At 38.4% G+C, this 26,410-nt stretch overlaps 2 protein-coding genes across 2 annotated transcripts in view; one reads left to right on the top strand and one right to left on the bottom strand.

Moving 5' to 3' along the window:
• Nucleotides 1–1,140: 1,140 nt before the first annotated feature.
• CCNE2 (cyclin E2) lies at nucleotides 1,141–15,427 on the top strand. The gene is made up of 12 exons (XM_065895638.1): nucleotides 1,141–1,161; nucleotides 2,101–2,140; nucleotides 2,233–2,329; nucleotides 2,417–2,470; nucleotides 3,406–3,557; nucleotides 4,827–4,962; nucleotides 7,166–7,312; nucleotides 8,596–8,691; nucleotides 10,186–10,320; nucleotides 12,254–12,365; nucleotides 13,121–13,278; nucleotides 13,931–15,427. The coding sequence occupies exons 2-12, from the start codon at nucleotides 2,127–2,129 to the stop codon at nucleotides 14,042–14,044; spliced, it is 1,215 nt and encodes a 404-aa protein (XP_065751710.1). The 5' UTR covers nucleotides 1,141–1,161; nucleotides 2,101–2,126; the 3' UTR covers nucleotides 14,045–15,427.
• The window catches only part of INTS8 (integrator complex subunit 8), a 51,443-nt gene continuing 40,384 nt past the window's right edge, over nucleotides 15,352–26,410 (bottom strand). The window contains exons 19-27 of the mRNA XM_065895637.1: nucleotides 26,340–26,396; nucleotides 26,192–26,253; nucleotides 23,655–23,773; nucleotides 22,474–22,577; nucleotides 21,426–21,476; nucleotides 19,510–19,583; nucleotides 19,365–19,429; nucleotides 19,157–19,200; nucleotides 15,352–15,552 (exon numbers count right to left, since the gene is read on the bottom strand). Coding sequence (XP_065751709.1) covers nucleotides 15,436–15,552; nucleotides 19,157–19,200; nucleotides 19,365–19,429; nucleotides 19,510–19,583; nucleotides 21,426–21,476; nucleotides 22,474–22,577; nucleotides 23,655–23,773; nucleotides 26,192–26,253; nucleotides 26,340–26,396 — 693 coding nt within the window. The 3' untranslated portion in view covers nucleotides 15,352–15,435. The remainder of the gene's footprint in view (nucleotides 15,553–19,156; nucleotides 19,201–19,364; nucleotides 19,430–19,509; nucleotides 19,584–21,425; nucleotides 21,477–22,473; nucleotides 22,578–23,654; nucleotides 23,774–26,191; nucleotides 26,254–26,339; nucleotides 26,397–26,410) is intronic.

The following is a 26,410-nucleotide window of genomic DNA, read 5'->3' as shown; positions in this document are numbered from 1 at the left end:
CTCCTCCCATTACAGCTCGGAGGCGGTCGGCTCCCTCCCGCGCTGACGGCTCGCGCGGGCTCTGCAGGGCGCGCTGGCGGCGGCGGCGGGGCGGGATCCGAGACTGCACGTGGTGGAACCGTTCTCCCCGCCCGGCGTGACCCCCAGAGAGCCACTGTTCTCTGGCGGAAGGGGCAGTGCCACCCTCGGCCCCGCTCCGGAGAGGTGTTTACCCTTGGGGGCCCCAGAATTGGAGGTTGAGAGGAGAGAGGGAGCGCGCGGCTTGGCGCGAGCGTTTCCTGCGCTGGAACTGCTGAGTGGGAAGCCGCCAGGCAGTGTTAGGGCGGCGGGGTGCGGATGACCCACCCACGGGGAGGGTAACCGGCTCGGCGGAGAAGAGAGCGGGAAAACAGGGTTGATACGTACCTCGGTCGGCGGGCTGGAGCAAAGTGCACGACAGGCATCCCTGAGCATGGCTGCCCTGGGGTGCCACAGCCGGCTGCCGGTGGTCCCAGGAGACTAGGTGGCGCGCGGGAACACACGTGGCCAGCCGCGCGCCCGGCTGTGTTTACGTTCTGCAGCCGCTCCACGTTGTGCTGCAGTCCTCGCCTCCCATTGGCCAGCTCGCCAGCCAACGCTGCGCTCCTCCCGCAGGGGCGGTGGTCCCCGAGTCTCTTCAGAAAACCCGGGTTCTTGGAGGCCTAGGCGGGACAGCCAGGGTGCGCCAAGGCATGGCCACTTCCTAGCCACGCTATGCTCGCCCGAGCCGCCTCCACCTGGCCGTACGCCGCGGCCGGGCCGCGGCCTGACACCCGCGGCGTCCGAGAGTTGAAAAAGGGAGGGGACAGAAACGTACTGGCGGGAGATGAAGCCGAGCGGCGGGGAGCCGGGCTGCGGAGGAGGAGCCTCTGAGAGACTCCCTCCCGCCGCACAGGCAGGTGAAGTCCAGGTGACCGCGGACCGAGGGCTTAGGCGAGCCGGCTGTGCGGCCCCTCGAGGTGGGCGGGCGCGTACTCAAGGCAGGGTGCGCCGCGCGGGCCTGCGGACTGGCGCGCGGGGGAGGGGAGCGCACTGTCCGGAGGTGTCAGTCTGAGGCGCATGCGTGCGGGGCGGGCCTGGCCCGGCCTATATATTGGGTTGGCGCCGGCGCCAGCTGAGAGCCGAGCGGTAGCGGGTCTGGCGGTGAGGAGGTGCTTGGGCGTAGGGCGGGATGCGGGAGGAGAGAAAGCCCCCCCCTCAGGGCCGATCCGTCCCGCGGGCGGGAGCCTAGGGGAGGAAAAGTGGGAGGGCTGAGAACTAGGCATCTGGGGGCGATGGGTCCCCGCGATCCGTCCCTGTCAGGACCCTTGGCAGGGGGCCTGGGAGGCGGCGGTGGATGGAGGGCTGCCCCTAAGTGGGAGGCCACGGAAAAGCCCCTCATTCTAGGGGCTTCTCTCTGCCATCCCCATTTGGGGAGCTATCCCGCAGGAGAGAGGATGGGGGTCTGGGTCTCCTTCACGGGGAGAAAAGTTCCCCCACAAGCCCAGTTTTCCTCTTTATTAATTGAACTCCCTTTCCATCACTCCCATCCCCCATCTGTAGTCGGGGTCCCGGTGCCCCTCCAAGCGATGGGCAGGGTCCGGTGGGGCTGGGAAGGAGGGAAAGGAGACTGAAGGACGTGACACAAGTTCCCTCCGCCCCCTGCTTCCCCGCCACCGCCACTCTCCAAATTGGCGCGGAACCGGCTTCTCCACAGTGTTTCGCCTCCACAACTCCCTCTCCCCGCGGCTTGGGCAGGATGGGAGGGGGGAAGTAGGGGCGCTGCCCAAGCCCCACTCGGGCTGTCCGGGGGAGAGACTGCAGGACGCAGAAGAGACCCATCTGCCTCCCTGCGCTTTCCGGGCGCTGAGGGTGGTTTGCAAATTTCTGAAGACGCTCTCATCCGGGCTGTTCATTTCGTTGAGGAAATGCAGGCATGTGTCCAAAAGCATGAGTCCGAAATCATGCACTAATATACTGCATAAGTCATCGTGGTAAGACGGCTCAGGTCATCTCCTGAGGGACTTAGTTATAACCTCTGAATGGCACTTGGAGAGTATGGATGACAATGTATTTGACTCTGGTTTTTCCTCTCACCTCCAGAGGTTTCATACACCTGAAAGAAGAGAATGTCAAGACGCAGGTAACGTTATTTGTCTTGGAAATATGTTTCAGAGTTGGCTGCTGCCTTTGAAATGCGTCACTAATTAAACTTCCTTTTTAAAAACTCTATAGTAGCCGTTTACAAGCTAAACAGCAGCCCCAGCCCAGTCAGACGGATTCCCCACAAGAAACCCAGATAATTCAGGCCAAGAAGAGAAAAACGGCCCAGGTGAGTTAAGGGGGGGAAGAGAGAGAGGAGAAAGAGAAAATTCCTTGCAGGGACTTTAGTTTAACAATGGCCTTTTCTATTTTCCAGGATGTCAAAAAAAGAAAAGAGGAGGTCATCAAGAAACATCAGTATGAGATTAGGGTAATGCAGAACTGGGCTAGGTTTGGGGGAAACAAATGTAGGACAAAAAAGAATAGAATTGTGTTATTGCTTTGTGATAGGAAGGTTCCTCTGACACTTTTAATGCCCCTCGAGGTCAGCAGGAAGGCGCTTGTCTTTGGGTGGTTTTTATGTCCCTGAATCCTACTACAGCTACAGAGTAAGCCTTGACGCAGCTGGTTCCTCTTTGTAAATCCCTCCCTCTAGGAGCTGCCTGGTGCACCAGGGCCCGCCTAATCTGTCCAATGGACTGCTCTTTGTTCCCTCTCTGACTATAGTGGAGAGTCCTGATGGTTGCTCCTAGGGCATAAATAGGATGTGAGGTCACTGACAGACTGGCACCCAGCCCTTTGCCACCTATTCTTCCTATGTGTTGTACAGAAGACACTTTGTTAACAGTGGTTCTCTTTGAAACCAGCATTGACTGGCGAAAGTGTCCTTTAAGTATTTAAGTAATTGTTTCCACTTTAAAGGTCTTGTCTTCCTGTATTTGAAAGTAGTGGAAAAGGCCTTAACGAGTATGGGGCGGGGGTAGCTGTCTATAAAACAAGGTGCCCTGGCCACTATTGCTAAATACAGAGGGAAAATTTTATAATCTTGAAAGTGATTAATATTTGACTACACACGTGTTTTGTTGTTTCTCCTCTCCCTCAGTACCTAACGTCTTGTATTTCCAGAATTGCATTTTGTATAAAACATCCTACCTGTTACTCTTTATGAAGATTGAAATGAGCTATATGGTTTATTTATAAAATATGTATGTCAGCTTAAATTAGTCAGCAATGTTAGCTAAGGACGGTGTTTGGGGGAAAATGTAGACTGTTTAGAAGTATTAGCTTTCATTTATAAAAGATCCAAGACAAAAGCTGGTTTGTCTATTTCACAAAGATATTCTTTTTATTTTTTTTAAATGACAGAATTGTTGGCCACCTGTATTATCTGGGGGGATCAGTCCTTGCATTATCATTGAAACACCCCACAAAGAAATAGGAACAAGCGACTTCTCCAGATTTACAAATTACAGATTTAAAAATCTTTTCATTAATCCTTCACCTTTGCCTGATTTAAGGTAAGAAAAATTTCAGTAATTTAATGTCAAAGATTAAAATTTACTGATGTAATATATGGTGCTATTTTGAGGTATTTTTTGCTTTCATTATTCGAAAAACTTGTAGAAAAACTGTTTTTTTTACTAGTCTTTAAGCATATATTATTTTATCTGACAGTAATGCCATTTGCAAATGACATGGGTATTTAAAACATTGATTCTATAACATTATTTTCACTTGCTTGCTGAAGACCGTAAGCCTTATCAGAAGAACTCAGTCACCTTATTTATTTATGATTTATTTATTTATTTATTTTTGGCTGCGTTGGGTCTTCATTGCTGTGCGCGGGCTTTCTCTAGTTGCGGTGAGCGGGGGCTACTCTTCATTGCTGTGCACGGGCTTCTCATTGTGGTGGCTTCTCTTTGTTGCGGAGCATGGGCTCTAGGGCACACAGGCTCAGTAGTTGTGGCTCACGGGCTCTAGAGCACAGGCTCAGTAATTGTGGCGCACGGGCTTAGTTGCTCCGCAGCATGTGGGATCTTCCCAGACCAGGGATCGAACCCGTGTCCCCTGCATTGGCAGGCGGATTCTTAACCACTGTGCCACCAGGGAAACCCTGAATCACATTTTTAATGGAGTTTAAATAATTTATCTAAATTGTTAACATGGAAGTATTTTAACATGTACAGCATTTTCATTTGATAGATCAGCTATTTTTCTTTCTTACCAAGCCTACTTCCTAAGGTCTATACTTTTTCTAGTTAATGAATGACCAAGAGGTACAACTTATATAAAATGTGTAGTGTAATAACTTATATTTGGCTTTAATAAGCAAATTAATGGACTCATACATTTAAACTCACCAGTCTTCCTCTTCTCCATACTGTCCCACCTTAACCCCACTGTAATGTAGTGATGATCTGTTTGGAGGTGATTGAGACTGTCTCTGCTGGGATCATATGCTTTAAATATTTACTTTTTTAGTGTTGCTCTTGAGAAAACATCGTTATCTTAAACAGGTGCCTTTGTAAATTATAAATAGATCGGGACTAAAAAGCACTCTTGAAATCTGTCAATTTAGATTCTCATAGTCCAAGTTCTTGCTGTATAATTTCATGCTAAAGAAATGGTTTCTAAAAGTAGCAATTTTTCCTGATTTACTTTAAGAGGTTGTCCTTTCAAATTCTAATTCAAAGTTGGATTTCAGTGTTTGAAAGTTGAGTTTACTCTATGTGAAACAGGTAGCTTGTATATTATGTAGGTCACACTTATTTTGCCCCTTTCCATAGCTGGGGATGTTCACAGGATGTTTGGCTAAACATGTTAAAAAAAGAGACCAGATATGTTCATGACAAACATTTTGAAGTTCTGCATTCTGAATTGGAACCACAGATGAGGTCAATACTTCTAGACTGGCTTTTAGAGGTATGTTCCAGCAATACAAATTTCCTTTTTTGTCTGTATGATGGAAAAACATTTAGACAGAAATATGCTTTCCATGTGCCTTCATGGTATATTACCTATTGCCAGGAGCCATTCTGGGGGGCTACTCACTGTAGTTGAGGATACCAAAATGGAAAATGACTGCTTGATAAGAGCAAAATCATGAGGACACAGCCACTAGGTCCCATACAACCCAAACCCAATTCAGAAATTGTGGTATCTGAGTATCGCTGTGTACTAGGCACTGTGCCTGGTGCCAAGGATACTCAAGAGGAACAGAATTTGACAAGGTTCTGAATTCTGCTATGCAATGTAAAGAACCAGGACTAGGCTTCAGGACCCTCAGAAGTCCTTTTCTTCATCACCAAAATCAAATTATGATTTGGAATCCTAATTTCTATATCCTAAATGATAAGGAGGCTTTGAATATCCAGTAGCCCTAAGCCCTCGAGGCTCCATGTAGCTTGCTTTTGTTATATCCCTCTATTCCTTTCAGAAATGAGCTGTACCATTAATCTAAAGGAATAATAGTGATCCAGAAGTCCCTAAATGCCTGTGCCCTAAATATCTGTGCCCTCTCTTGTTTAGGCCCATTCCCTTTCTCTGGATAATAATTCTGAAAGAATCTCTAAAATTATTGAAATGATTATTTATATTGATAACAAACTAATTTTACCCCAACCCCTGGATATTTGCTCTGTAGTTTCCCTGTCTTTAATATAGATAGAGACAATGAACTCCAAGGGGGAACTACCACAGGCTTTTTGGTGGAGAAACACACGGCAGAATAGATCTCAGAAGCTATCAGAAAAGTTCGTTAAGACTGCAAACTGTTGTCCTTTTGAGTCAGGTCATCTTATTCCTTATTCTGACTAGAAGGGAAGATTATGTTTCAATCGTGTGTACAAGAATGTAGTTGGATTTTGACTTTTCTGAATATCTAATGATCATAGATGCAACTTAAGCACAATTATGTTGATGTTATTTTATTTTGCCTTTTTATGTTACATTGATTTTTATTCAGTGGTTGTCTATCAAATTTATCCCTATTTTCCCTTAAATATATGATTATATATACAAAACCAAATATAATAAATCAAATCCAGCAGAGCATTAAACTCTACTTTGTCTTAGTATTTCTTTCAACCTAGGAATGCAAAAATGGTCCAACATTTGAAAATCTATTAATAGTTTACGGGAGAAAAATCATAAGGTTATATATCATAGATGTAAAAGATATTTTTTGAAATTCAGTATACATTCCTGATTTTTTAATATGCAATAAACTAGGGATAGATTTCCTTAACACATTGTTTATTAGAAACTCATGTATGTCTGTCCCTGTTTCCTCCCTACTTCATGAAGTTATTTTGAGAATTAAAAGCTTTCCCTATATTAAGTGTGGAAATGACAGATACTACTTATTATTAATAACAATAGTGAAACATTAGGGGAATCCCATTATAGTCAGAAACAAAGAATAAGATAAAAATTTTGTCAATCACCATTGTTATTCATTCAGTTTTCTTCTATAATTCTTAAATGATGTAAGAACATTGAAAGGAACAGAGTTGTCATTTTGTCGTTAAATGTATATCTAGAATGATGAAGAGAATCAGTTGGAACTATTAGAGTATAAACTAAGCATAAAAACTTACTCATTTGGCATCAATAAAAATTAGATGACATATATACACTATTGACACTATGAATAAGATAGATAACTAATGAGAACCTACTGTATAGCCAAGGGAACTCTACTCAATGCTCTGTGGTGACCTAAATGGAAAGAAAATCCAAAAAAGAGGGGATACATGTATACGTAAAGCTGATTCACTTTGCTGTACAGTAGAAACTAACAACATTGTAAAGCAACTATACTCCAATAAAAATTAATTTAAAAAACATTAGAAGCTTAATAGGAAAAAAGTACTCAGCCATAGTCAGCAAGTGTAAATGTATCTGGGAATAAACACAGTAAGTCTATGTGAAAAAAACCTATAAAACTAAGAGGACTGTAATAGGTTTATCCTATTAGCACATGTTAATTTTTCCCCCATTTTAGCTTTGGTATCCTAAAAAGCAAGTTGGACTTCAGAAAGTGTTCTGAAATCTGGTATGCTAAGAGGTAACTTTCTAATTTGGAGAAATTAATGGAATAATATTTAAATGGATTCTTCTCTAGGTGTGTGAAGTATACACACTTCATAGGGAAACATTTTATCTTGCGCAAGACTTTTTTGATAGATTTATGTTGACACAAAAGGATATAAATAAAAACATGCTTCAACTCATTGGAATTACCTCATTATTCATTGCTTCCAAACTTGAGGTAAGTTCTCAAAGTTTATCCATGGATATATTTACCGCAAACTTTTTTTGTCTTAACCAATTCATTAATCCCGAGAATACTATGTACCACTTTTGATATGTTAATCCTTAGGAAAGATGAGTGAATTTTTTCCAATACATTTTCTGAACACTATGATTTGGGTGGAAGGATAATTATCATGGTTCCCTTCAAAGTATCTGAGCCTACTATAAGTCCCTGGTTTGATTCTAGAACTAGTATCTAGGTGAAATGTTCCATGGCTAACTGTGCCAAACAAAATGACCAACGCTGTCTCTCTATACCTAGTTATAGCACTTGGATTCAATAAAATGGTCTCTGGAACCTAATTAACCAATCAAATGCAATAAATGCTATGTTAGGTTAGAATAATGGTCTATATCCAGCCTAGTATTTTTATATCTGATGATGGTGCTAGGATAGAAGGAAACACCTTTCCTGCCTGAGATTTTCCTTCACACGATCTCAATCTACTTTTCTTAAATTCAACACATAAAGGATATCGTTAGTACCTTCATCTGAAATTTTTGAAGCCTGTATTGTTTTGAGGGTAGAAGAGGGACTGTGAATCATGCATTAATTTCCTTAAGTGTATTTTTCTCCTCTTCCACATTTTTCTTTTGAGCCTTAAGGGCTATCCCCAAATTCTGCCAAATTTGATGAATAAGTTTGTATTCAGTATATCCTTACCTGAAATCACATGGTGTGTTTCAGATACCTTTCTAGACTGAAATCTTGATCTTTAGCCTGTTCTCATTTGTGGCAACATCTCTTCTACTCCTCTGGTCATTCTAGTTGTTATTCTCTGAACTGTTAAGACAGACCTGTCATCAACGAAACTGCACAAATTATTGTTTGAATAACCATACTTTTGTACTAGGATAAAGTTAATGTTTTCAATTTCTAGACCTTGTTTGTTGAGTATCTTGTTTTAGTCTGATATACTAGGCAATCCTCAAACAAGTTTGGCTTTTCGTTTTAACCAGTCACTGAAATGACTGGTTAAAATAGTCTAATTGTTTATTAACGAAGATTCAAAATCAGTTCTATAAAAATGTTTCAATCAATATAGTTGGCTAATTTAGATACCCAGGTATGAAAAATATCTTTAAAGGTAAGGTTGCTTTGGCTATCGTAGAATTATTTTATTAAGATTTATAATCATTTTGTCCTTTAAAAATGAAGCCTAGATTGGTTTGTATATAATTCTTTTGTTTTAATCTCACTCTCAACTGTGCTTGATACTAATTAAATCTATTTTAAAGGAAATCTACGCTCCTAAGCTGCAAGAGTTTGCTTATGTCACTGATGGTGCTTGCAGTGAAGAGGATATCTTAAGGATGGAACTCATTATATTAAAGGTAATAATGTATCTTTATTTCTAGTTGCAATTTAATAACTGTAATTTACTAAACTCAAAGACTACAATGTTAAGTAGTCAAAACTGAGATTTTAGTATTAGGATCCAGTTCTAAGATGGGAGGGGAATTTGCTTAACCTGTAAACTCTATTTTTCTGTATCTTTCAATTCTCCTATATTGAGAATATTATTTCTTAATTTAAAAGTGTTTAACAACACTTTCGAAACTTATAGGTAGTTAGCATATCATGTGTATATAAATGAGTTCCAACAGTGATTCTCAAATCTTAGTTCTGATTTTCCACTTCTTCCAGCAGGTGGAGAATGAGAATTATTTCACTGCCTTTTTTCTTTTCTATATGCATGGGAAAGGCTTTTAATAGAAGGGTAAAGAAGCATTAAGATGTTTAATTGGAATTATACTCCAATAAAGATGTTAAAAAACAAACAAAAAAAAGAAAGTAAAGAGCTAGTTGGAAAAAAAAAAGATGTTTAATTGGGCCTTGAATTAGAGATTAAAGGGTGAATGTTAGCTACTAGAAAGTATGTTATGAAATTTGAGCATCCTGGTTTTATAAATAGGACACAAGAAAACACAATCAATATGACTTTCATTTACAAGATTATCTATAAACTGTATACATTATAATATAAATTTGTTATGTTTATAAACATTCAGATTGATAGCTCTGTAAGAATGGGACCTTGTTGGCATGCTGATATTGTTCTTTTTAAAAGAAATTTTTTTATTGAAATATACTTGATTTTCAATGTTGTGTTAGTTTTAGGTGTACAGCAAAGTGATTCAGTTTTATATATATATATTTTTTCAGATTCTTTTCCATTATAGGGTATTATAAGACATTGAATATAGTTCTAATGTTCTAGTAACAAAGTTATACAGATTCAGGCCTGAAGTATAGTATAAGGAGGACATATAATGGGAAGATGGAGTCCTCTGGGTGGTCCTACAGGCATTAAGACTCTCTGTTCTCTCCTAATTATTTTTGACTTCTTATAAATGGTAAAGTCCCAGGGCTTCATGGAGAGAATCATAAATTAGGATTTGTCTTTTTTTTAGCTTTTACATGTTGAACAGAAGCCATTATAGATCACATAAAGTGTAGAATCAGTTCTTCGGAGATCTGAATGGAATTAGCTGTGAAGTTATTGAATAAAATTAAAAGGGCAGTTGCAATAAAGAATACGTTTGGAAGATGAGGGGCTGCAAGAAATGAGAAAAGTAGGAATGAAAAATAGGTCCAAGGAACTTTGTCAATAAAGATAACTAGAGAATAATAAAGGGGTCTGTATCAATAATAGACTAAAACACAAGCAGCTTTAGATTGTGAGGTATCTATATATAAATAGTTATGAAAATAGGAAGAAATATGCCCAAAGCAAAAAGTTTCTTAAATGACTATTTAAGGAAGTACCTATATAATGTGGTATATATACCTACACTTATTAACAGGCATTTTAATTTCATTAACAGGCTTTAAAATGGGAACTTTGTCCTGTAACAGTCATCTCGTGGCTAAATCTCTTCCTCCAAGTTGATGCTCTTAAAGATGCTCCTAAAGTTCTTCTACCTCAGTATTCTCAGGAAAAGTTCATTCAAATAGCTCAGGTATTGATATTTTTATTGAATATTTGCTAATGTTTTTAATTACAGGTTTTGTTTAGGGTATTTATAGTGCTAAATAGGCAACACAACAAAATGACAGCATACTGAATTAAATTCATTCCTTAATTGACTAGAACAAAACTTCTGATGCATAAAATTCTGTCCCCAATATTTACACTGCTTACTGAAAATTCTAGAAAACAAAGTTTTAAAACTTGCATTTAAATATATTATGAGCACTTTTTACTCTTTAGGAGTATGAGGTAGAGAGTTAAATACCTCTTTTTTTTTTTTTTTTTTTTTTTTTTTTGCGGTATACGAGCCTCTCACTGTTGTGGCCTCTCGTGTTGCGGAGCACAGGCTCCAGACGCGCAGGCTCCGCGGCATGTGGGATCTTCCCGGATCGGGATACGAACCCGTGTCCCCTGCATCGGCAGGCGGACTCTCAACCAGTGCGCCACCAGGGAAGCCCAAATACCTCTTTTTGATGTAACATGGGGAAAGGTATTTTTCAGCCAGTTGTTTTAGGTTTTATAATAGTATGAAATTATTCTGTAAAATTATCTTACACTCATATTTGAATACACAGGGAACCTATTTTATGTGTTAAAATTAAAATCACCTAATTTAGTTATAACATTATTTAAAACTTTAAGTTTAAATTAAACTTTCCTAGGCCAGTGTATAACAAATATTCTAAGAAAGTAATTACAGGAGGAGGGTACCGTTCTTTCCTGCCTACTTCTCATAGGTAGGATCTTAAGGCTGCTGTACCTGCCATATATAAGTGAAGAACACCCAGATTCTTATTCTGTGTAGGATGTGAAAATCTTACACATGGAACTGAAGAAACTGTGGTACTCTGGATGGGTTTAAGTAACCTACGTTGAAATTCAACTTGTGTTTTAGTAAACTCATGAACACTAAAACTGGAGAACCAGTAAATATGTTAGAATTGGTTCATTTTGTAGAACTTTCTAATGAAGTCATATTAATTTTTTCCCTCAGATTTCCTAGCATCCCAGATTATCCTAGGCAGCTAAACGCTTTTGATAGGGCAAACCTTTGATAAGCTGATAAACAGTGTGGAAAGCTTCTAGAGGTATATAATAGTAATAATTCATTTCCAACTCCTCTACTCGTGTTTCTGTCTTCTGGACCCATGGGGACAAAAGCAAGTTTTATTTCACTGGACAGGTTATCACCTCAGACCTCTGAAATCTAACCTTTTTACATAATTTCACTGATCGTTGTTCAGATCTCTTATTGCCTGGATTGTACTACCTCTCAACTCATCTGTTTAGAAACATGTTCCCTTCTTGTGTTTCTGCTTCACCACAGTCTAAGGGATTGTTCTTAAAATGTAATTTCCCTGATTTAAAATCTTCTAGTAACTTCAATAATCAGTCAGAACTTTAAAGTTCTGACTTCTTAAAGACCCTTTATGATCTAACCTAGGCCATGCCTCTCCAGCAACCCCCTTTTTTTAAAATAATGAAGGAAAGATATTCCTTATGTCATATTTTTTACCTTACATGTTCTGACTTGAGTTCCAAAGAAAAGTAATCCTTTCTCATTTATCTTTGTAAATTCTGTTTCCTATATCTAGAACACTCTCTACCTCCCAGTCTTCCTGGCTACCTTGTATTTTAAGACTCATTTAAGCAGAAGTCTTCCCTGTCTTCCCCACTCTGGATCAGGTGCGCTTCCTAATAGTACACATCATGCTATATCATAACAATCCTTTACTTGTTTATTAACAAGATTGAACCTCCTGCAGGGTGGCAGCTTATTTCTCTTTGGATCCCTGTAGTTTTAGCAATTCTTGGCATATGGTCCACATCATAAGCAATCTAAAATGTTAGCTGACTGATGTTTAGTAGAGACGTGTAGTACTCATCCTTCTCCTAAATTCTTATACTTTTTCCTCTGTTAGCTTTTAGATCTGTGTATTCTTGCCATCGATTCATTAGAATTCCAGTACAGAATACTCGCTGCTGCTGCCCTGTGCCATTTTACCTCTCGTGAAGTGGTTAAGAAAGCCTCAGGTAAGACAGTATATTTTGTTCTCTTCTTACCCATTCACAAATTTTAAAGGGACTATTTTGAACTTAGCATCCTGCTAAACAAGAACTTAAAATTTTAATGGAAAAAAGTTAGCAGTTTAGCGATTATCCTCCCTTCTATTAGAAGTACTTTCTAATCCTCAATATATATCCACAAACAAAAAATAAGGTCAAATGGAATTTAAATCCAGTTGAAGTTAGTCAATATAATTATAGCTCCGCATTAAAGAGTTCTTTGGGTTTTGACAATTTCAATTTCCTATGTAGCAGGTACTGGCTAAGAAGCTCTAAGTCTTTTTCTCCCTCAAAATAGTCACATTATAAACATATTTGAGTGATAGTCTGTTTTGACTTGCTAAACTTGTTTTATTTTAATTTTCTTTAAGTCTAGTTGGTTTACACGTTGTGCCAGTCTCTGCTGTGCAGTACAGTGACTCAGTTATACACATCGAGACACGCTTTTTTTATGTTCTTTTCCATTATGGTTTATCACAGGATATTGAGTATAGTTCTCTGTGCTATGCAGTAGAACCTTGTTTATCCATCCTATATACAGTAGTTTACAGCTGCTAATCCCACATAAACTCGTTGATTTTGGTTTATATTATGTGCTTGTTTTGGTTTCCTTTTTTACATGAATTTTAAATTAACTATCTTTAAATTATGAAGCACAAGCAAATAAGTAGGCATATGTTTCTGATGTAACCTTCACATTTTTCTAACTTTTCTTTATCTAGGTTTGGAATGGGACAACATTTCTGAATGTGTAGACTGGATGGTGCCTTTTGTCAGCATAGTAAAAAGTACTAGCCCAGTGAAGCTGAAGGTTTTTAAGAAGATTTCTATGGAAGACAGACACAATATACAGACACATACAAATTATCTGGCTATGCTGGTATGTTTCTTTCTTGTAGTTTTTTGGTCTTACTATTTGGTAAGTCACTGAAACTGATAGTAAGGCTACTACAGAATAATATTTCAAGCAGTTATATAAGATGGTAGGGGATAGAAAGTTCCAATGGGCACACTGATTTCAAAATGTAGAAAAGCTGGGCTTCGCTGGTGGTGCAGTGGTTGGGAGTCCACCTGCCGATGCAGGGGACACGGGTTCATGCCCCGGTCTGGAAAGATCCCACATGCCGCGGAGCGGCTGGGCCCCTGAACCATGGCCGCTGAGCCTGCACGTCCGGAGCCTGTGCTCCACAACGGTAGAGGCCACAGCAGTGAGAGGCCCGCGTACTGCAAAAAAAAAAAAAAAAAAAAAAAAATGTAGAAAAGCTAATAAAATAACTTTGAAGTCAAAGCAAGATTTATGAAGTGTCTCAAGATTAATGCCAATAGTCCAGGTAAGAGTTTTTAAAAATACAAGTTGCAGGCAGTTGAACCTCTAAAATATGACTAATCACAGTTGCAAACACATAAAGAGAGGATTATATTAGGCCTACGTAGTCTCAAATTAGTACACAGAAGTATTGTTTGACTTTGTTTTACCGTATCAATGCTTTATCTTAGCTGTTAATCTCTGCATGATTTCTTCACATGTACAGGATGAAGTAAATTATATAAACACCTTCAGAAAGGGGGGACAGTTGTCACCAGTTTGCAATGGAGGCATTATGACACCACCGAAGAGCACTGAAAAACCACCAGGAAAACACTAAAGTTAGCTGAGCAAACAAGTTGGAAGTGATGAAGTGCTGTGTAGCATTTCATAGAACTTAACTACTTAAGTCTTACAGGAAAATAGTGCTGTGGCTGTCCTGGCCGATTCAGAAGTTTCACTGGCATTCTCTGATTTAAAAAACCACTTAAAATTGGCACTAAGGAGGAAATTTAACTCCTATATTCGCTGTTTAAAGAAACAGCAGGACTTGTTTACGAAGATGACTTCATTCCCAACATTGACTGGACAGAAGCCAGCCATGATTCATGACAAGAATTTCTTTGATACGGTGTTACTATGTTTATCTTGATAAACTAGGAATTTCATCATTGGAGTTTTTGACTAGATAAGTGCTACCTTACAGGGTACATTAAGTGATACAGTACTTTGAATCTAGTTTTTAGATTCTCAAAATTTATAAACTCTTAACTAGTGCAATTTGGTTCTTGAAAATAAAATTTAATCTTGTTTACAAAGGTTTAGTTTTGTAATAAGGTGACTAATTTATCTATAGCTGCTGTAGCAAGCTATTATAAAACTTGAATTTTTAAAAATGGTGAACTTTAATCTGTTTGGCTATGTTTATTTGCCTTGCCATAACATTTTTAACCAGTAAATCTTAGATGAACATGGTGTTTAAACTGTGCTCTAAACAGTGGGAATGCCAAAGAAATTATAAACAAGATAAATGCTGTGGCTCCTACATGGGGCTTTGACGTATAAGTTGCTTTATAATAACTTTTTCGTACATCACAATTTGGGCGAAAAACTTAAGTACCCTTTCAAACTATTTATATGAGAAAGTCACTTTATTACTCTAAAAAAAAAATCTTTAGGGTTATCTCAATTTAGTGTGACTAAGGCTTTATTTATGTTTGCAAAACTGCTAAGGTCCTTTTTAAATTCCTACATTATGAGTTAAGGACAGTGTCAAAGTGATAAAGCTTAACACTTGACCTAAACTTGTATTTTCTTAAGGCAGAAAAGCAGTAAATGTATACGACTCCTAGAAATCTATTTATTTAAAAAACAAAACCTTGACATAAGAACTTGCTGTATATAGCTACTTCTACATAAATATTTTAGTTTTTTAAAAATGAAATTTCAGCCTCAAAAATGGATTTGATTAGAAAAATTATACTAGATTACTAGTTTATTACTGGACATGTGAATCTCTTCTTCCTTTGAAGAAATTATAAATTTAAGCTATTGTTATGGTGTGAAGTCTTCTGTAGAGTTTTTGTTTTTAAACTAATGTTTCAGTATTTTGTCTGAAAAGAAAACGCCACTAAATATGTAAATATGTATTATATAAACTTAATCTTTTAATACTGTTTATTTTTAGCCCATTGTTTAAAAAATAAAAGTTAAAAAAATTTAACTAACTGCTTAAAAGTAAAGTTTTGCCATTGCTTGAAGAAACTTTTTTTTCCTTCTCTGCGCTGCCAGCTGTAACACTTCTTCTGGGTTGCTTGCGTTCAATTCTGTCTGGCCGATGGCTTTGATCTTCCAAAACAGAAAAGTGATGTTATTAGAGGTCTGGTCAAAAACAAAGTTTTGCTAATATACAAAATATAAAACTACCTACTTGCTAACAATGATAAACTGAACCTCTAATTGTAGATGCTAAGAGGTATAGAAGAAATTAACAAAGACTGACTGGAGCCACTCAAGGAAAAGATCAGTTACTGAACCATAGTTTGTGGAATTATCTTCAGTAACATTAAGTAAATTCATGTAAATTTATTTGACTAAAAATACCAGTAAAGGGACTTCCCTGGTGGTCCAGTGGCTAAGACTCCATGCTCCCAGTGCAGGGGGCCCGGGTTCGATTCCCTGGTCAGGGAACTACATCCCACATGCTGCACCTAAGACCTGGTGCAGCCAGATAAATAAATAAAGTGTCTTAAAAAAAACAGTAAATAAACTCTACATGTAATCTGACACATTTTTACAATTAAGGCTCCTACAAAATAACCTGAAATATCAAAATTCATGTTTCAGGGCTTCACTTTTTTAATACGTAAAATATATCTAGTTTGCTCAGCGGTATAATCTATAGTGACCCTTCTCTTTCATGATTAGAAATACTTGAGCCTGATAAAAATCCATAATAGTATTCTGCCATGGAGTGTTTTGTGAGAGCATGTTTTAGGACCTTAAAATTACCTTTTGTTTAAAGAAGTTCCTATATATATATATATTTTTTTTTTTTTTAAACAACAAGAACTATTCTGATAGGTAGCTTGAAGGGAGCTAAGACTATCCAGAAATGATCATCAGTTAGGTTAGTGGGTAGGAGGAACTGCGGATGATGCCATTTCCACATGAAAGAATACATGTGGAAAAACCTAGTAGTGGGGTATAACTAGAGTTATTTCAGACAAAGTATCCTGAAGACGACTGGCTATAAAAGTTCAAAGTATAAGACAGAAATTGAAATAGGAGCCAGATATTTGAGAGAAATAACACGTCCTAGATGGGTAGTGGTCAAAACCATGAGGGGATGAGGTTACCTAGGGAGAATGTAGGGCAATCAGAAAATACCCAAGGACTAACTTCTTGGGAAAACCAAGTTTAAGGGGTAGACAGAGGGAAATACCCACAAAGAAGAAAAGGCAGAAGAGTCAGGGAGAAGAAATGAGTAAAAATGCCGGGGAAGCCAAAGGAATAAAGAATTTCAAGAAGGAAGGAGTGTAAACAACAGGATAAAGACTGAAAATAATTCACTGGCTTTGGCATTTGGTGACCCTTGAGAACAGTTAGAGTGGGGACGGCAGAAGTCAAATTGTATTGGATCAAAGAGCTTTAAAAAACTAGGCAGAGGGCTTCCCTGGTGGCGCAGTGGTTGAGAGTCCACCTGCCGACGCAGGGGACGTGGGTTCGTGCCCCGGTCCGGGAAGATCCCACATGCCGCGGAGCGGCTGGGCCCGTGAGCCATGGCCGCTGAGCCTGCGCGTCCAGAGCCTGTGCTCCGCAACGGGAGAGGCCACAACAGTGAGAGGCCCGCGTACCGCAAAAGAAAAAAACTAGGCAGAGAAGGGATGAGAGAGAGGTGGAGTACAGTCAAGAGAAGTTTCTATTAAGGATGAAATAGTTTATAGGTATGGGAGTGGTTGACAATATAGGAGAGGAGATAACAAACTGAAAGGGACAATCACTGAAAGGATAGAATCAAAAGCATAAAAACTTGTCTTCATCAAGGAGTAGCATAAGCTTTTACTGACTAAAAGCGTGGACTTAACAATGAATACAGTTGTCAATTATTTTGAAGATGGAAAGCAGGGACCTGAAACAGGAATGTGAAGCTGCCACTCACGGGGCCACAACTCCCAAGACTATATAACTTTCATAAGGACAGGGGCTGATCAGTCTTTTTTTCTGGTCTACTCCAAACAGACAAGGAAGTTACTGAAAATGGAAAAGGGAGAGAGGACAGGGGCTTAATAGGGTGAAAGTCTAAAATATTCCCTAAAAAAGAATGCAGACCACTGACCACTGGCAGGTAAACAAAAGAAATGAGCGGCCAGCTAAGGTTGGAGGCCATGGTTTGGTAGTGGCACAAGTTTATACAGCTGTAGGATTTTTTCCAACAGAACTCAGTGGCTCAGGGGAAAAAAAGCATAAATTTTTGAACTGATTCAGGGTTGGGACTTTTCCAGGTGAAGCAAAAGACAAAAAAGCAAAGATACTGAAAATATTAATCAGAGTAGTCCCGACAGTCAATCATAGATAGAAGGGGTTCCCAAATCTGGTTTATAATCAGAACTACCTGGGAAAACTTAAAAATTGGATCCCAGGGTCTCATCTCAGATCAAATGAATCAGTATCTCTGAGAGTACACAGGCCAGTATTTGCAGTACTCAAGGTCAGTAGGGAAGGAACAGAAGTTGGAAAAGGGCTGACAGACTGGGGAAAACTTGGTCATGAACTTGAACATCTCACTGATGATGAGGAACATGGGAGCCCGGAAGTAAGAAAGGGATAGATTACCGGCACAGAGATCTTATGCAGAGCAATTCTGACAAAAAGGTCTGGCCATGGGTGGCTGATGAAGAGTAAAGGTGATAATGGAACCTGGAGTGCCAGGGGTGTTGGATAAGTTGATCACATGTCTTTTGATGCATGCACAGGAACATCCAGGTAGTTGTTTAGATGAGCTAGTAAGGAGGTAGGTGTAAGCTTCCAAGGAGAAAGGGCTTCAAAAATGATACAAGTAGAGATAGTCTAGAAATGCCATCAGGGAACTGGGAAATTTTCAGCATTGCCTTCCAGCCCTGGATAAGTTGGAAATGGGGGAATGAGTAGTCTCCAGTTAAGTGGAACTGGACCATGTTCTTTTTCCTTTTTTTGAAAGATGCTGTTGTTATTCTGTTTCCTCTAAATAATGGACATACAATTTAGTCCAAGTAAAAAGCTTTAAAGGACACTTAATAAACGGCATATACTTTTATTAATGAGTGAAAGAGCAAAGAGAAAACATATATGGTAATAGTGACACAGCAAATGTTAGGCTTGTAAAAATGACCATGAATTTGTAATGTTTTGGTTTATAAGTCAAATTTAAATAAATAATTCATCCATCAAGTAACTACTGAGCATCTATTATTTGCCAGGCACCATTCTAGGTATCAACTGTGACAAAACCAATTCCTACCTCATGGGGAAACAGCCAATAAATAAGTAAATATACAGTATGTCAGTTGTAGATAAGTGCTATGGAGAAAAGTTTTAAAAGGGAAATGAGAATAAGAGTATTGGAGGGAAAGGGGGAGAGACATTGCTATTTTATAAGATGGTCAGGAAAGGACAATTACTTTTTAAGAAGGTGACATTTGAGAAGAGACCTGAGGGGAGTTAAAAGAATGTTCCTGCAAGAGAAAATTTCACAGGCCATTCGGTAGTGAACGTTCTTGGCATGTTCAAAGAACAGTAGGGGTACTGGTGTAGGAGAAGTTAGCAAGGGAGAGTTGAATGAATAGCTAGAGGTCAAGTCACATGTGGCCTTGCAGGCCACTGTAAGGACTTTGATGCTGTATGAGACAGGAAATCGTTTAGTATTAGGGAAATTAAGCACATCATTGAAGAATCAAGGCATAAAATAACTTACCGCAATTTGTCTTTTATCTGTTTCTCCTCTTTTGTGATGAAGATCTAAATGAATTAGTTAAGAATAATAAATTTGATACTATTAAATATCACGATAGATTCTCAACTGTTCTTTGTTTTTTATTTAGAACATACACAATATTAAATACTTCTTTAATTTACAGAAATGAATTGTTCTAACAGCACACACATATGTTGATGAAGGATACAAGTCAAGTATTCCAAAATGGTAACATCCCATATGTAGTCATAGTAGGAGTCCATAGCATCATGACTGAAAAACAGAACTCAGTTACTTCCTCTTTCTTAAGCAGAAAAATTTCAACTTCATTTTATTTCAAAAACCATTCATACCTGTTTTGTTCCTGCAGTGATTTAAAGGCTGTTTTGTAGTCAATCTCTCTGAGGAACTGACATAAAATTGCCACCTACATAAAAAAAGAATTGAAAATGGTTTCATGTAACTAGTATCAACAATGACTACTGGTTTTGGAGGGGTAATTTTTAATGATTTTCATGTCAAGAGTATATTATTTAATTTAAGAGGCCTAGCAGATCAGGCTGAGTGGATCAGCTGATATGTATGGAATCCATCCAATTTTAATTGTAAAAAACCCTTGCACCAGGCTTCCCTGGTGGCGCAGTGGTTGAGAGTCCACCTGCCGATACAGGGGACATGGGTTCGTGCCCCGGTCCGGGAAGATCCCACATGCCGTGGAGTGGCTGGGCCCGTGAGCCATGGCCGCTGAGCCTGCACGTCCGGAGCCTGTGCTCCGCAACGGGAGAGGCCACAGCAGTGAGAGGCCCGCGTACCGCAAAAAAAAAAAAAAAAAAAAAAAAACCTTATACAAGTGTCTGTCTGCCCAATATTTTCTTCCCCTGTGACCTAAATCATAAAATTTTAGAGCTTTATCTGAATAAGAAGCTGGCAAAAAGCCAGTTCAGAAAACTGAAGGGAATGGAAAACTGCCAAACAAAAGTGTCAAACATTCAAGGACATATAGAACATCCAATTAAACCTTTCACAGCTGGCAAGTACAGAAGCTCATTTTGGCAAAATGTAGGCCAGTCTGCTTAACATTGGAAACAGATCTATTTCAGTCATGTATGTAAGTCATAATGCTGATCTCTTTTTTAAATATTTAAAGATTTTTAAATTGATTATTATTCACATATCATAATGTAAACCCTTTCAGAGTAAAAAATTCAGTGGTTTTTAGAATATTCACAAAATTATACAACCATCACCGCTTTTAAGTCTATAATATTTCATTACCTGCCTCCCGCAAAAAAATAAAAAGCTCCATACCCATTAGTAGTCAGTCTCCATTCCTCCCCTACCTCTCCACCCCGCAGTCTCTGGCAGCCACTAATCTACATTCTGACTCTATAGATTTCCCTATTCTGGACATTCTAAATGAATGAAATCATACAATACAAAGCCTTTTGTATCTGGCTTTTTTTTACTCAACATAAAACTTCCAGGATTCGTCCCTGTTGTAGCATGTATCAGTACTTCACTCTTTTTTATGGCTGAATAATATTCCATTGTGTGTGTGTATGTGTGTGTGTGTGTGTGTGTGTGTACACATATATATACACGCGCACACACACACACCAAATCTCGTTTATCTGTTCATCAGCTGATGAACATTTGGGTTGTTTCCACTTTTTGGCTGTTATGAATAATGCTGCTATAAACACTTCACGTATAAATTCTTCTGTGGACGTATGTTTTCAGTTTTCTTGGTTATATACCCAGGAGTGAAACTGCTGGGTCATATGGTAGGTAATTCAGTGTTTAACTTCTTGAGCAAGCACCAAGTTGTTTTCCAAAGAGGTTGCCCCATTTTATATTCCTGCCAGCAATATATGAGGGTTCTAATTTCTCCACATCTTCACCAATACTTGTTACTATCTTTCAGTTACAGCCTCCTTGTGAGTGTGAAGTGACATCTCATTGTGGTGCTTACATTTCCCTAATGATTAATGTACATATCTACTTTTAAATATAAGAAAACATACTTGAGAATGCTTTTTCCATTTATAAAGTTCAAAGACCAATGCCTTCTAACTCATACTTTCATTTTAGTTAAAAATTCTGTAAACTATTTTTAAAAAATTTAAAGAACATGCAAATTCTTAAATACCATAAAGTTAAGCAATTATGATACGGAAAATAAAAGCTACTTCCCAGTCCAATGCCTCATATTTATTATAAACTCTAATATTCATGAAAACAGACCAGCATCATAATATTATAAACTAACCTGTGTGTGGCAATTCAGCAAAGAACAGCACTTTATCATTCGTTTTATTACCTACAAAAACAAAATTCTGGTTATTTTCAAAGACTAGTTAATGTCAATTGTAACAAACGTACCACTCTGATGTGGGATGTCAATCGTGAGGTAGGTTGTACATGTATGGGGACAGGAGGTACGTGAAAACTCTGTATTTTTCACTCAATTTTGCTATGAACCTAAAACTGCTCCAAAAAATAGAACTTTTAAGTTAAAAAAATCTAAATTTTAAATCTTATTTCAAAAGCCATTATTGTAAATATTAAAAAATGCCATTTATTAAATTATGATATTGGTGGCCTAAACCAGAGGAAAGGGTGATGCATATTGAGAGAAAATTAACAAAATTTGAGATTTAGGAGGCAGAATCAATATGCCTTGAAGGCTGAATGGATGTTGGTGGGAGGGTTAGTAAAGAAAAGAGTATGACACTCAGGATATATGCTTGGTCAACTCAAAGGGCTAAACAAAGATGACTGCTATTTTGGTGGGGTCTTCTGTTTTTGTTTTTGTTTTGGTGTGGGAAGGTCATCAGGAGGAGAGACTGGTAGAGTAAGACGCTGAATCAGGGGACTTCCCTGGTGGTCCAGTGGGTTAAGACTCCGCGTTCCCAATGCAGGGGGCCCAGGTTCGATCCCCGGTCAGGGAACTAGATCCCACACGCATGCTGCAAACTAAGAAGGAGTTCGCATGCCTCAACTAAGAGCCTGTATGCTGCAGCGAGGAGCCTGCAAGCCGTAACTAAGACCCGGAGCAGCCAAAATAAATAAATAAATAATACTAAAAAAAAGATGCTGAATCAGTTTTGGACAGGTTGAGTTTGAGGTGTTTTTGGGAAATCAAAGCAGCAATAGCTGTGGGCACTGGAAATATGGAGAGCAATCTGGTCTAGAGCAATCAATTTGGGAGTTACCACCATATACATGGAAATGAATAAGCTCATGCAAAAAGAGGCCCAGGAAGAAGAACATTTAAAGCCAGACAAGAAGCAAGCAAGCCTGCAAAAACAACCTACCTGGTCTGTATAAACATCTGGGGGCACAGCCTTATTAAAGAAATCAGAACACACAGCTCCTGCCTGGAGGTAATAGTGAAGAGCTGCCGAATACTGATTTGTTGCTTGAAGTAGAAAACAGAGATAAAGAATTACCTGTCATTAAATACACAGCTGGAAAAATAGGGCCTCTTTTGTGAAGAGTCAGGTATTATTACTTCATGTTTGACAAAAGCAGATTCAAACCACAGACCTAGGTATAACACTTAGCCAGGCCAACAATGAGAAAAATTGGCTTTATTTTTTCAACCACTTTAAAGTAGTTGTATAATAGAGTCTTTCCTTCTCAAACTGATTAGCCAAATATTCAGCTCAGATTCCTTGTCAAACTTACTGGTACAGAATTTAGTATTTGGAGGTACAGCCAGTATTTTGTAGTGACTATCAATGGAATATAACCTTTAAAAATTGTGAACCCCTATGTTGTAAACCTGTAACTTATGTAATACTGCACATCAACTACACTTCAATTTAAAAAATGAAAAAACTAAAAATGACTTAAGGCTGCTTGCAATAAGTCACTTAAAAAATAAAAAGCTGGGTGGCAGACACAGGAGATACATGGGGATTCATTATACTATTCTCTCTACTCTTAATTTTGAACTTTCTCTTTAAAAAAATCAACTCCTAAAAAAGTGACCCAGAAATGACACCAGTCAGAACTATAATTTGATCTGTATAGTAATAGAAATATTAGAAATTCCCTATCAAGTTGGAAAATCTATCACATACACCGGGGGGAAAAATTAGGAATCTATTTTCAAGAACACAAATAATTATCAAGAGTGCCTGGACATATTTTAGAACATTTAAAGAGCAATTTTGTAAACTAAACTTTAACTTCTTTCCTTAAGAATGTTTTACCAACTTTTTAGATGACCATTTACTATTAAAAAAAAAAAAACAACACAGAGAAAAAGTAGTCAACATAAAACTAAAAGCATCTGAATCAAAGGCTCAGAAAAATGCATACATATAACAATAATAGTTACTTTCAATTTTATCTAGGAAGAAGAGTTAGACAATGTCAAAAACAAGACTTCAGTTTAATAAAGTATTGTAATAACAAGTGTAATGTATTTATTTTCACTTCTAAAACTGCTACGAAAACAAAACACAAAGCAACCATACATCTCACTTACCAAAATAAATGTCTGCCTGAATAATTAACCAGGAATGGTTGTTTGGGTTTATACTGAGGGAATACCGAACTAGCTCTTTCACTGTGATAGCCACGGCTTCAAAGTCCACGGACTGGAGGCTATATGAAAGACAATAAACATAATCTCTATTTTAAGAGTCAACTTCAAATTCCATACACACATTTATTAAAAACAAAAAGGCTTAGTCAAAATTTAGGTGATCATAAATACAATGCTAAATATTACTAGGAGTAAATATTTTAAAACTATCAAAACAACTAAATCCTGAGGAAGTGCGATCAGCTAACTTTTTATAAGGGGCTGAAAACAATCTGATTTTTGTTTCCTTTATTTTCCCAAAATGCCAAAGAAGGCCACTCTAAAAAGTATCTTTAAATATTCGACAATATAAAGCACAAAAAAGGTCATAGGATAAAATCCTGTCTCCACTTTTTATGCACAATTTACAGGCAACAAAATTATAAAGAGACAGACTCATAAAAATTTTCCAAATGATTTTTAAGTTCTGTTATCTAGAGGAAGCTACAGAAAACAAGGGCTCAAACACTAACAATACTGCTACATGGCCTTAAATTCACCTTGTGGCTTCTTGTAAGGGTTAACTAACTCCTCTGGATTAGATGTTTCACCGGGTTGGGGGGAGCCATGGCAAGGGTATCACTGCAGCTCATTTGCAAGCAATGAAGAATCCAAAAAAGAGTACGGAAGGGGGCCAGCTGCTCTGAGCCTAGTTAAGCCTGGAAGTCCTGAGATGCAGAATTAGGAGGTGGAACTGTGAGGATAAAGCCAAGCGAGCACCCAAGAAACACGCTGACAGCCCCTACAGCGAGACCCAGCGGGGGAGAACAAGCTTCGGCTTCAGAAACACACTGAGGTTCAAGTCCTGGCTCTATCATCTAACAAGGTTGGACAAAGTACTCCTGTTGCCCTGAAGGGTTAGATTTTATCATAACTCACCACTGTTCCCAGTACAGTGGGAAAGTATTGTGGTGCCATTAGTAAATACCCAACTGTTGATTTACAACTAATTTATTTACAATTATTTAAATGAGTTACACTGGTTTATGTTTCCTAGAAATTACAAAATGTTAAGTCTAAGAATTCTACCTACATATCAATCAATTTTAAAATAGTAACACTTAATCCATACCATCCTCACACTATTCTTGGAGTCAATAAAGACTCCTCCTCTGCTCAAGAGAAATATCTTTTCTGGTAAAACATTTAGTCACATTTTATTTTCTCTGGGTTAATTTACATTAAAGTAATTTTATCATGAAAATAATAGTTAAGCCTACTACGTGGCAGCCCTTATTCTAAACACCTAGCTTAGAAAGTTTATTATTTAATCCTCACAAGGTAGGTACTATTCTTATACCCGTTTTACAGATGAGGAAACTGGCACAGAAAGCAACTAATCCAAGGTCATATACCTGAGAAGTGGAGAGGCTGGGACTCAGTCTCTCTGAGTCTGGTTCAGAACCTCTATGATAAACCATTCTTTTGCCCCATTTATAAACACACACTGAAAAAAATCAATCATTAGTTTACAGTCTAAACTTAGGCCAAAGAAGTAACACCAAAGAGGTATTACAACCATCAATTAAAAAGGCAAAATGACCTCTACCTGATTCTTGGATTGCTATCTAATATATCAAATTTTATGTAAAAATCTGCAGTTATTTGCTTCAGGAAGCATAGTGCTTCTGTGGGAACTAAGGCTCATAAGCGGAGGGAAGGGTCACTCACCCACTTTAGACTCTCCGAATCCCTGTCAGAGAGAGAACGGCTTCCAATCTCTAAGACTGGGACGGAAGCAAATTGCTCTCATTCTACTGCCTGCTTACCTACCTACTACAATCTTCTCTTCTTCAAAAATGCCACTAAAAGCAATAAAATAAGGCCTAGATCTGCCCTTCAGGCACAAAGAAGATGACTGGCGGGGAAGGGAGAAAAGGAAAAGTAACTTTTGTGAGGAAACAAATGGACTCTCCTGAATGAGAAGTTGCTACATGTGGGAAGAGAAAAATATAAATGGTTTCTTCTTCCAGAAAAGGAACCTTTTCTTCTTCTCCCCCCAAAATTCCCCCATCCTCTTACTGTGATTCTCAGGTGATGAAAGTTAAGAGAGAAGATTTCTTAAATTACTTAAAGAACTTCTTAAGGCAACTAAAAAGGGTTGGGAACCTCTGACAATCACTGTTAGAAAAACCTGATAGAAAGTCATTCTTTAATTAGCCTCAATTTTCTAATTCTACCACTGACAAGGAATCAGGACTACTGAGAGACTGTCTAGGTTCTACTTAAGGCTAGTATACCTTCGCTGTTAACTTAGTTATGCCTTATCCATAATTTTTAGGAAGATTATTACTGTTAATGGAGAAACATGAAGTTGGCTATAGAGTCCTAACAAATTGAAGCCTTTTGATCAAATTATTCAAGGTTATCTGTATCAGTCAGGATGGTTTCTAAATATATAAACAGTTTAATAAAATGTAAGCTGTAATACTTCTTACTTGGGGATGGAGGATGGCCAGATAGAAATGTGTTCAGCTGTAATATCATTCACAATGTCCTCCTTATTTAAAAAAAAAAAAAAAAAAAGCATGATTTAAAAGGAAATTTCTTCCAAAGATTTTTTAGATGAAATTATAAAATACTTACCCGAACATTGTGAAGTTTCACAAAGAGTGATAAAATAATAGTCAAAACCAACGGTTCCTATGAGAAAGAAA

This window comes from Phocoena phocoena, chromosome 17, assembly GCF_963924675.1.
Source record: "Phocoena phocoena chromosome 17, mPhoPho1.1, whole genome shotgun sequence".
NCBI classification, from domain to species: Eukaryota; Metazoa; Chordata; class Mammalia; order Artiodactyla; family Phocoenidae; genus Phocoena; species Phocoena phocoena.
The sequence above is the reverse complement of the archived record's forward strand: the minus strand, read 5'-3'. Positions and strand labels throughout refer to the sequence as shown.

Coding starts and splice junctions, on each gene's coding strand:
- CCNE2 (XM_065895638.1), top strand. Junction 7,313..8,595: donor TCATTGCTTCCAAACTTGAG/GTAAGTTCTCAA, acceptor TCTATTTTAAAG/GAAATCTACGCTCCTAAGCT. Junction 8,692..10,185: donor TGGAACTCATTATATTAAAG/GTAATAATGTAT, acceptor TTTCATTAACAG/GCTTTAAAATGGGAACTTTG.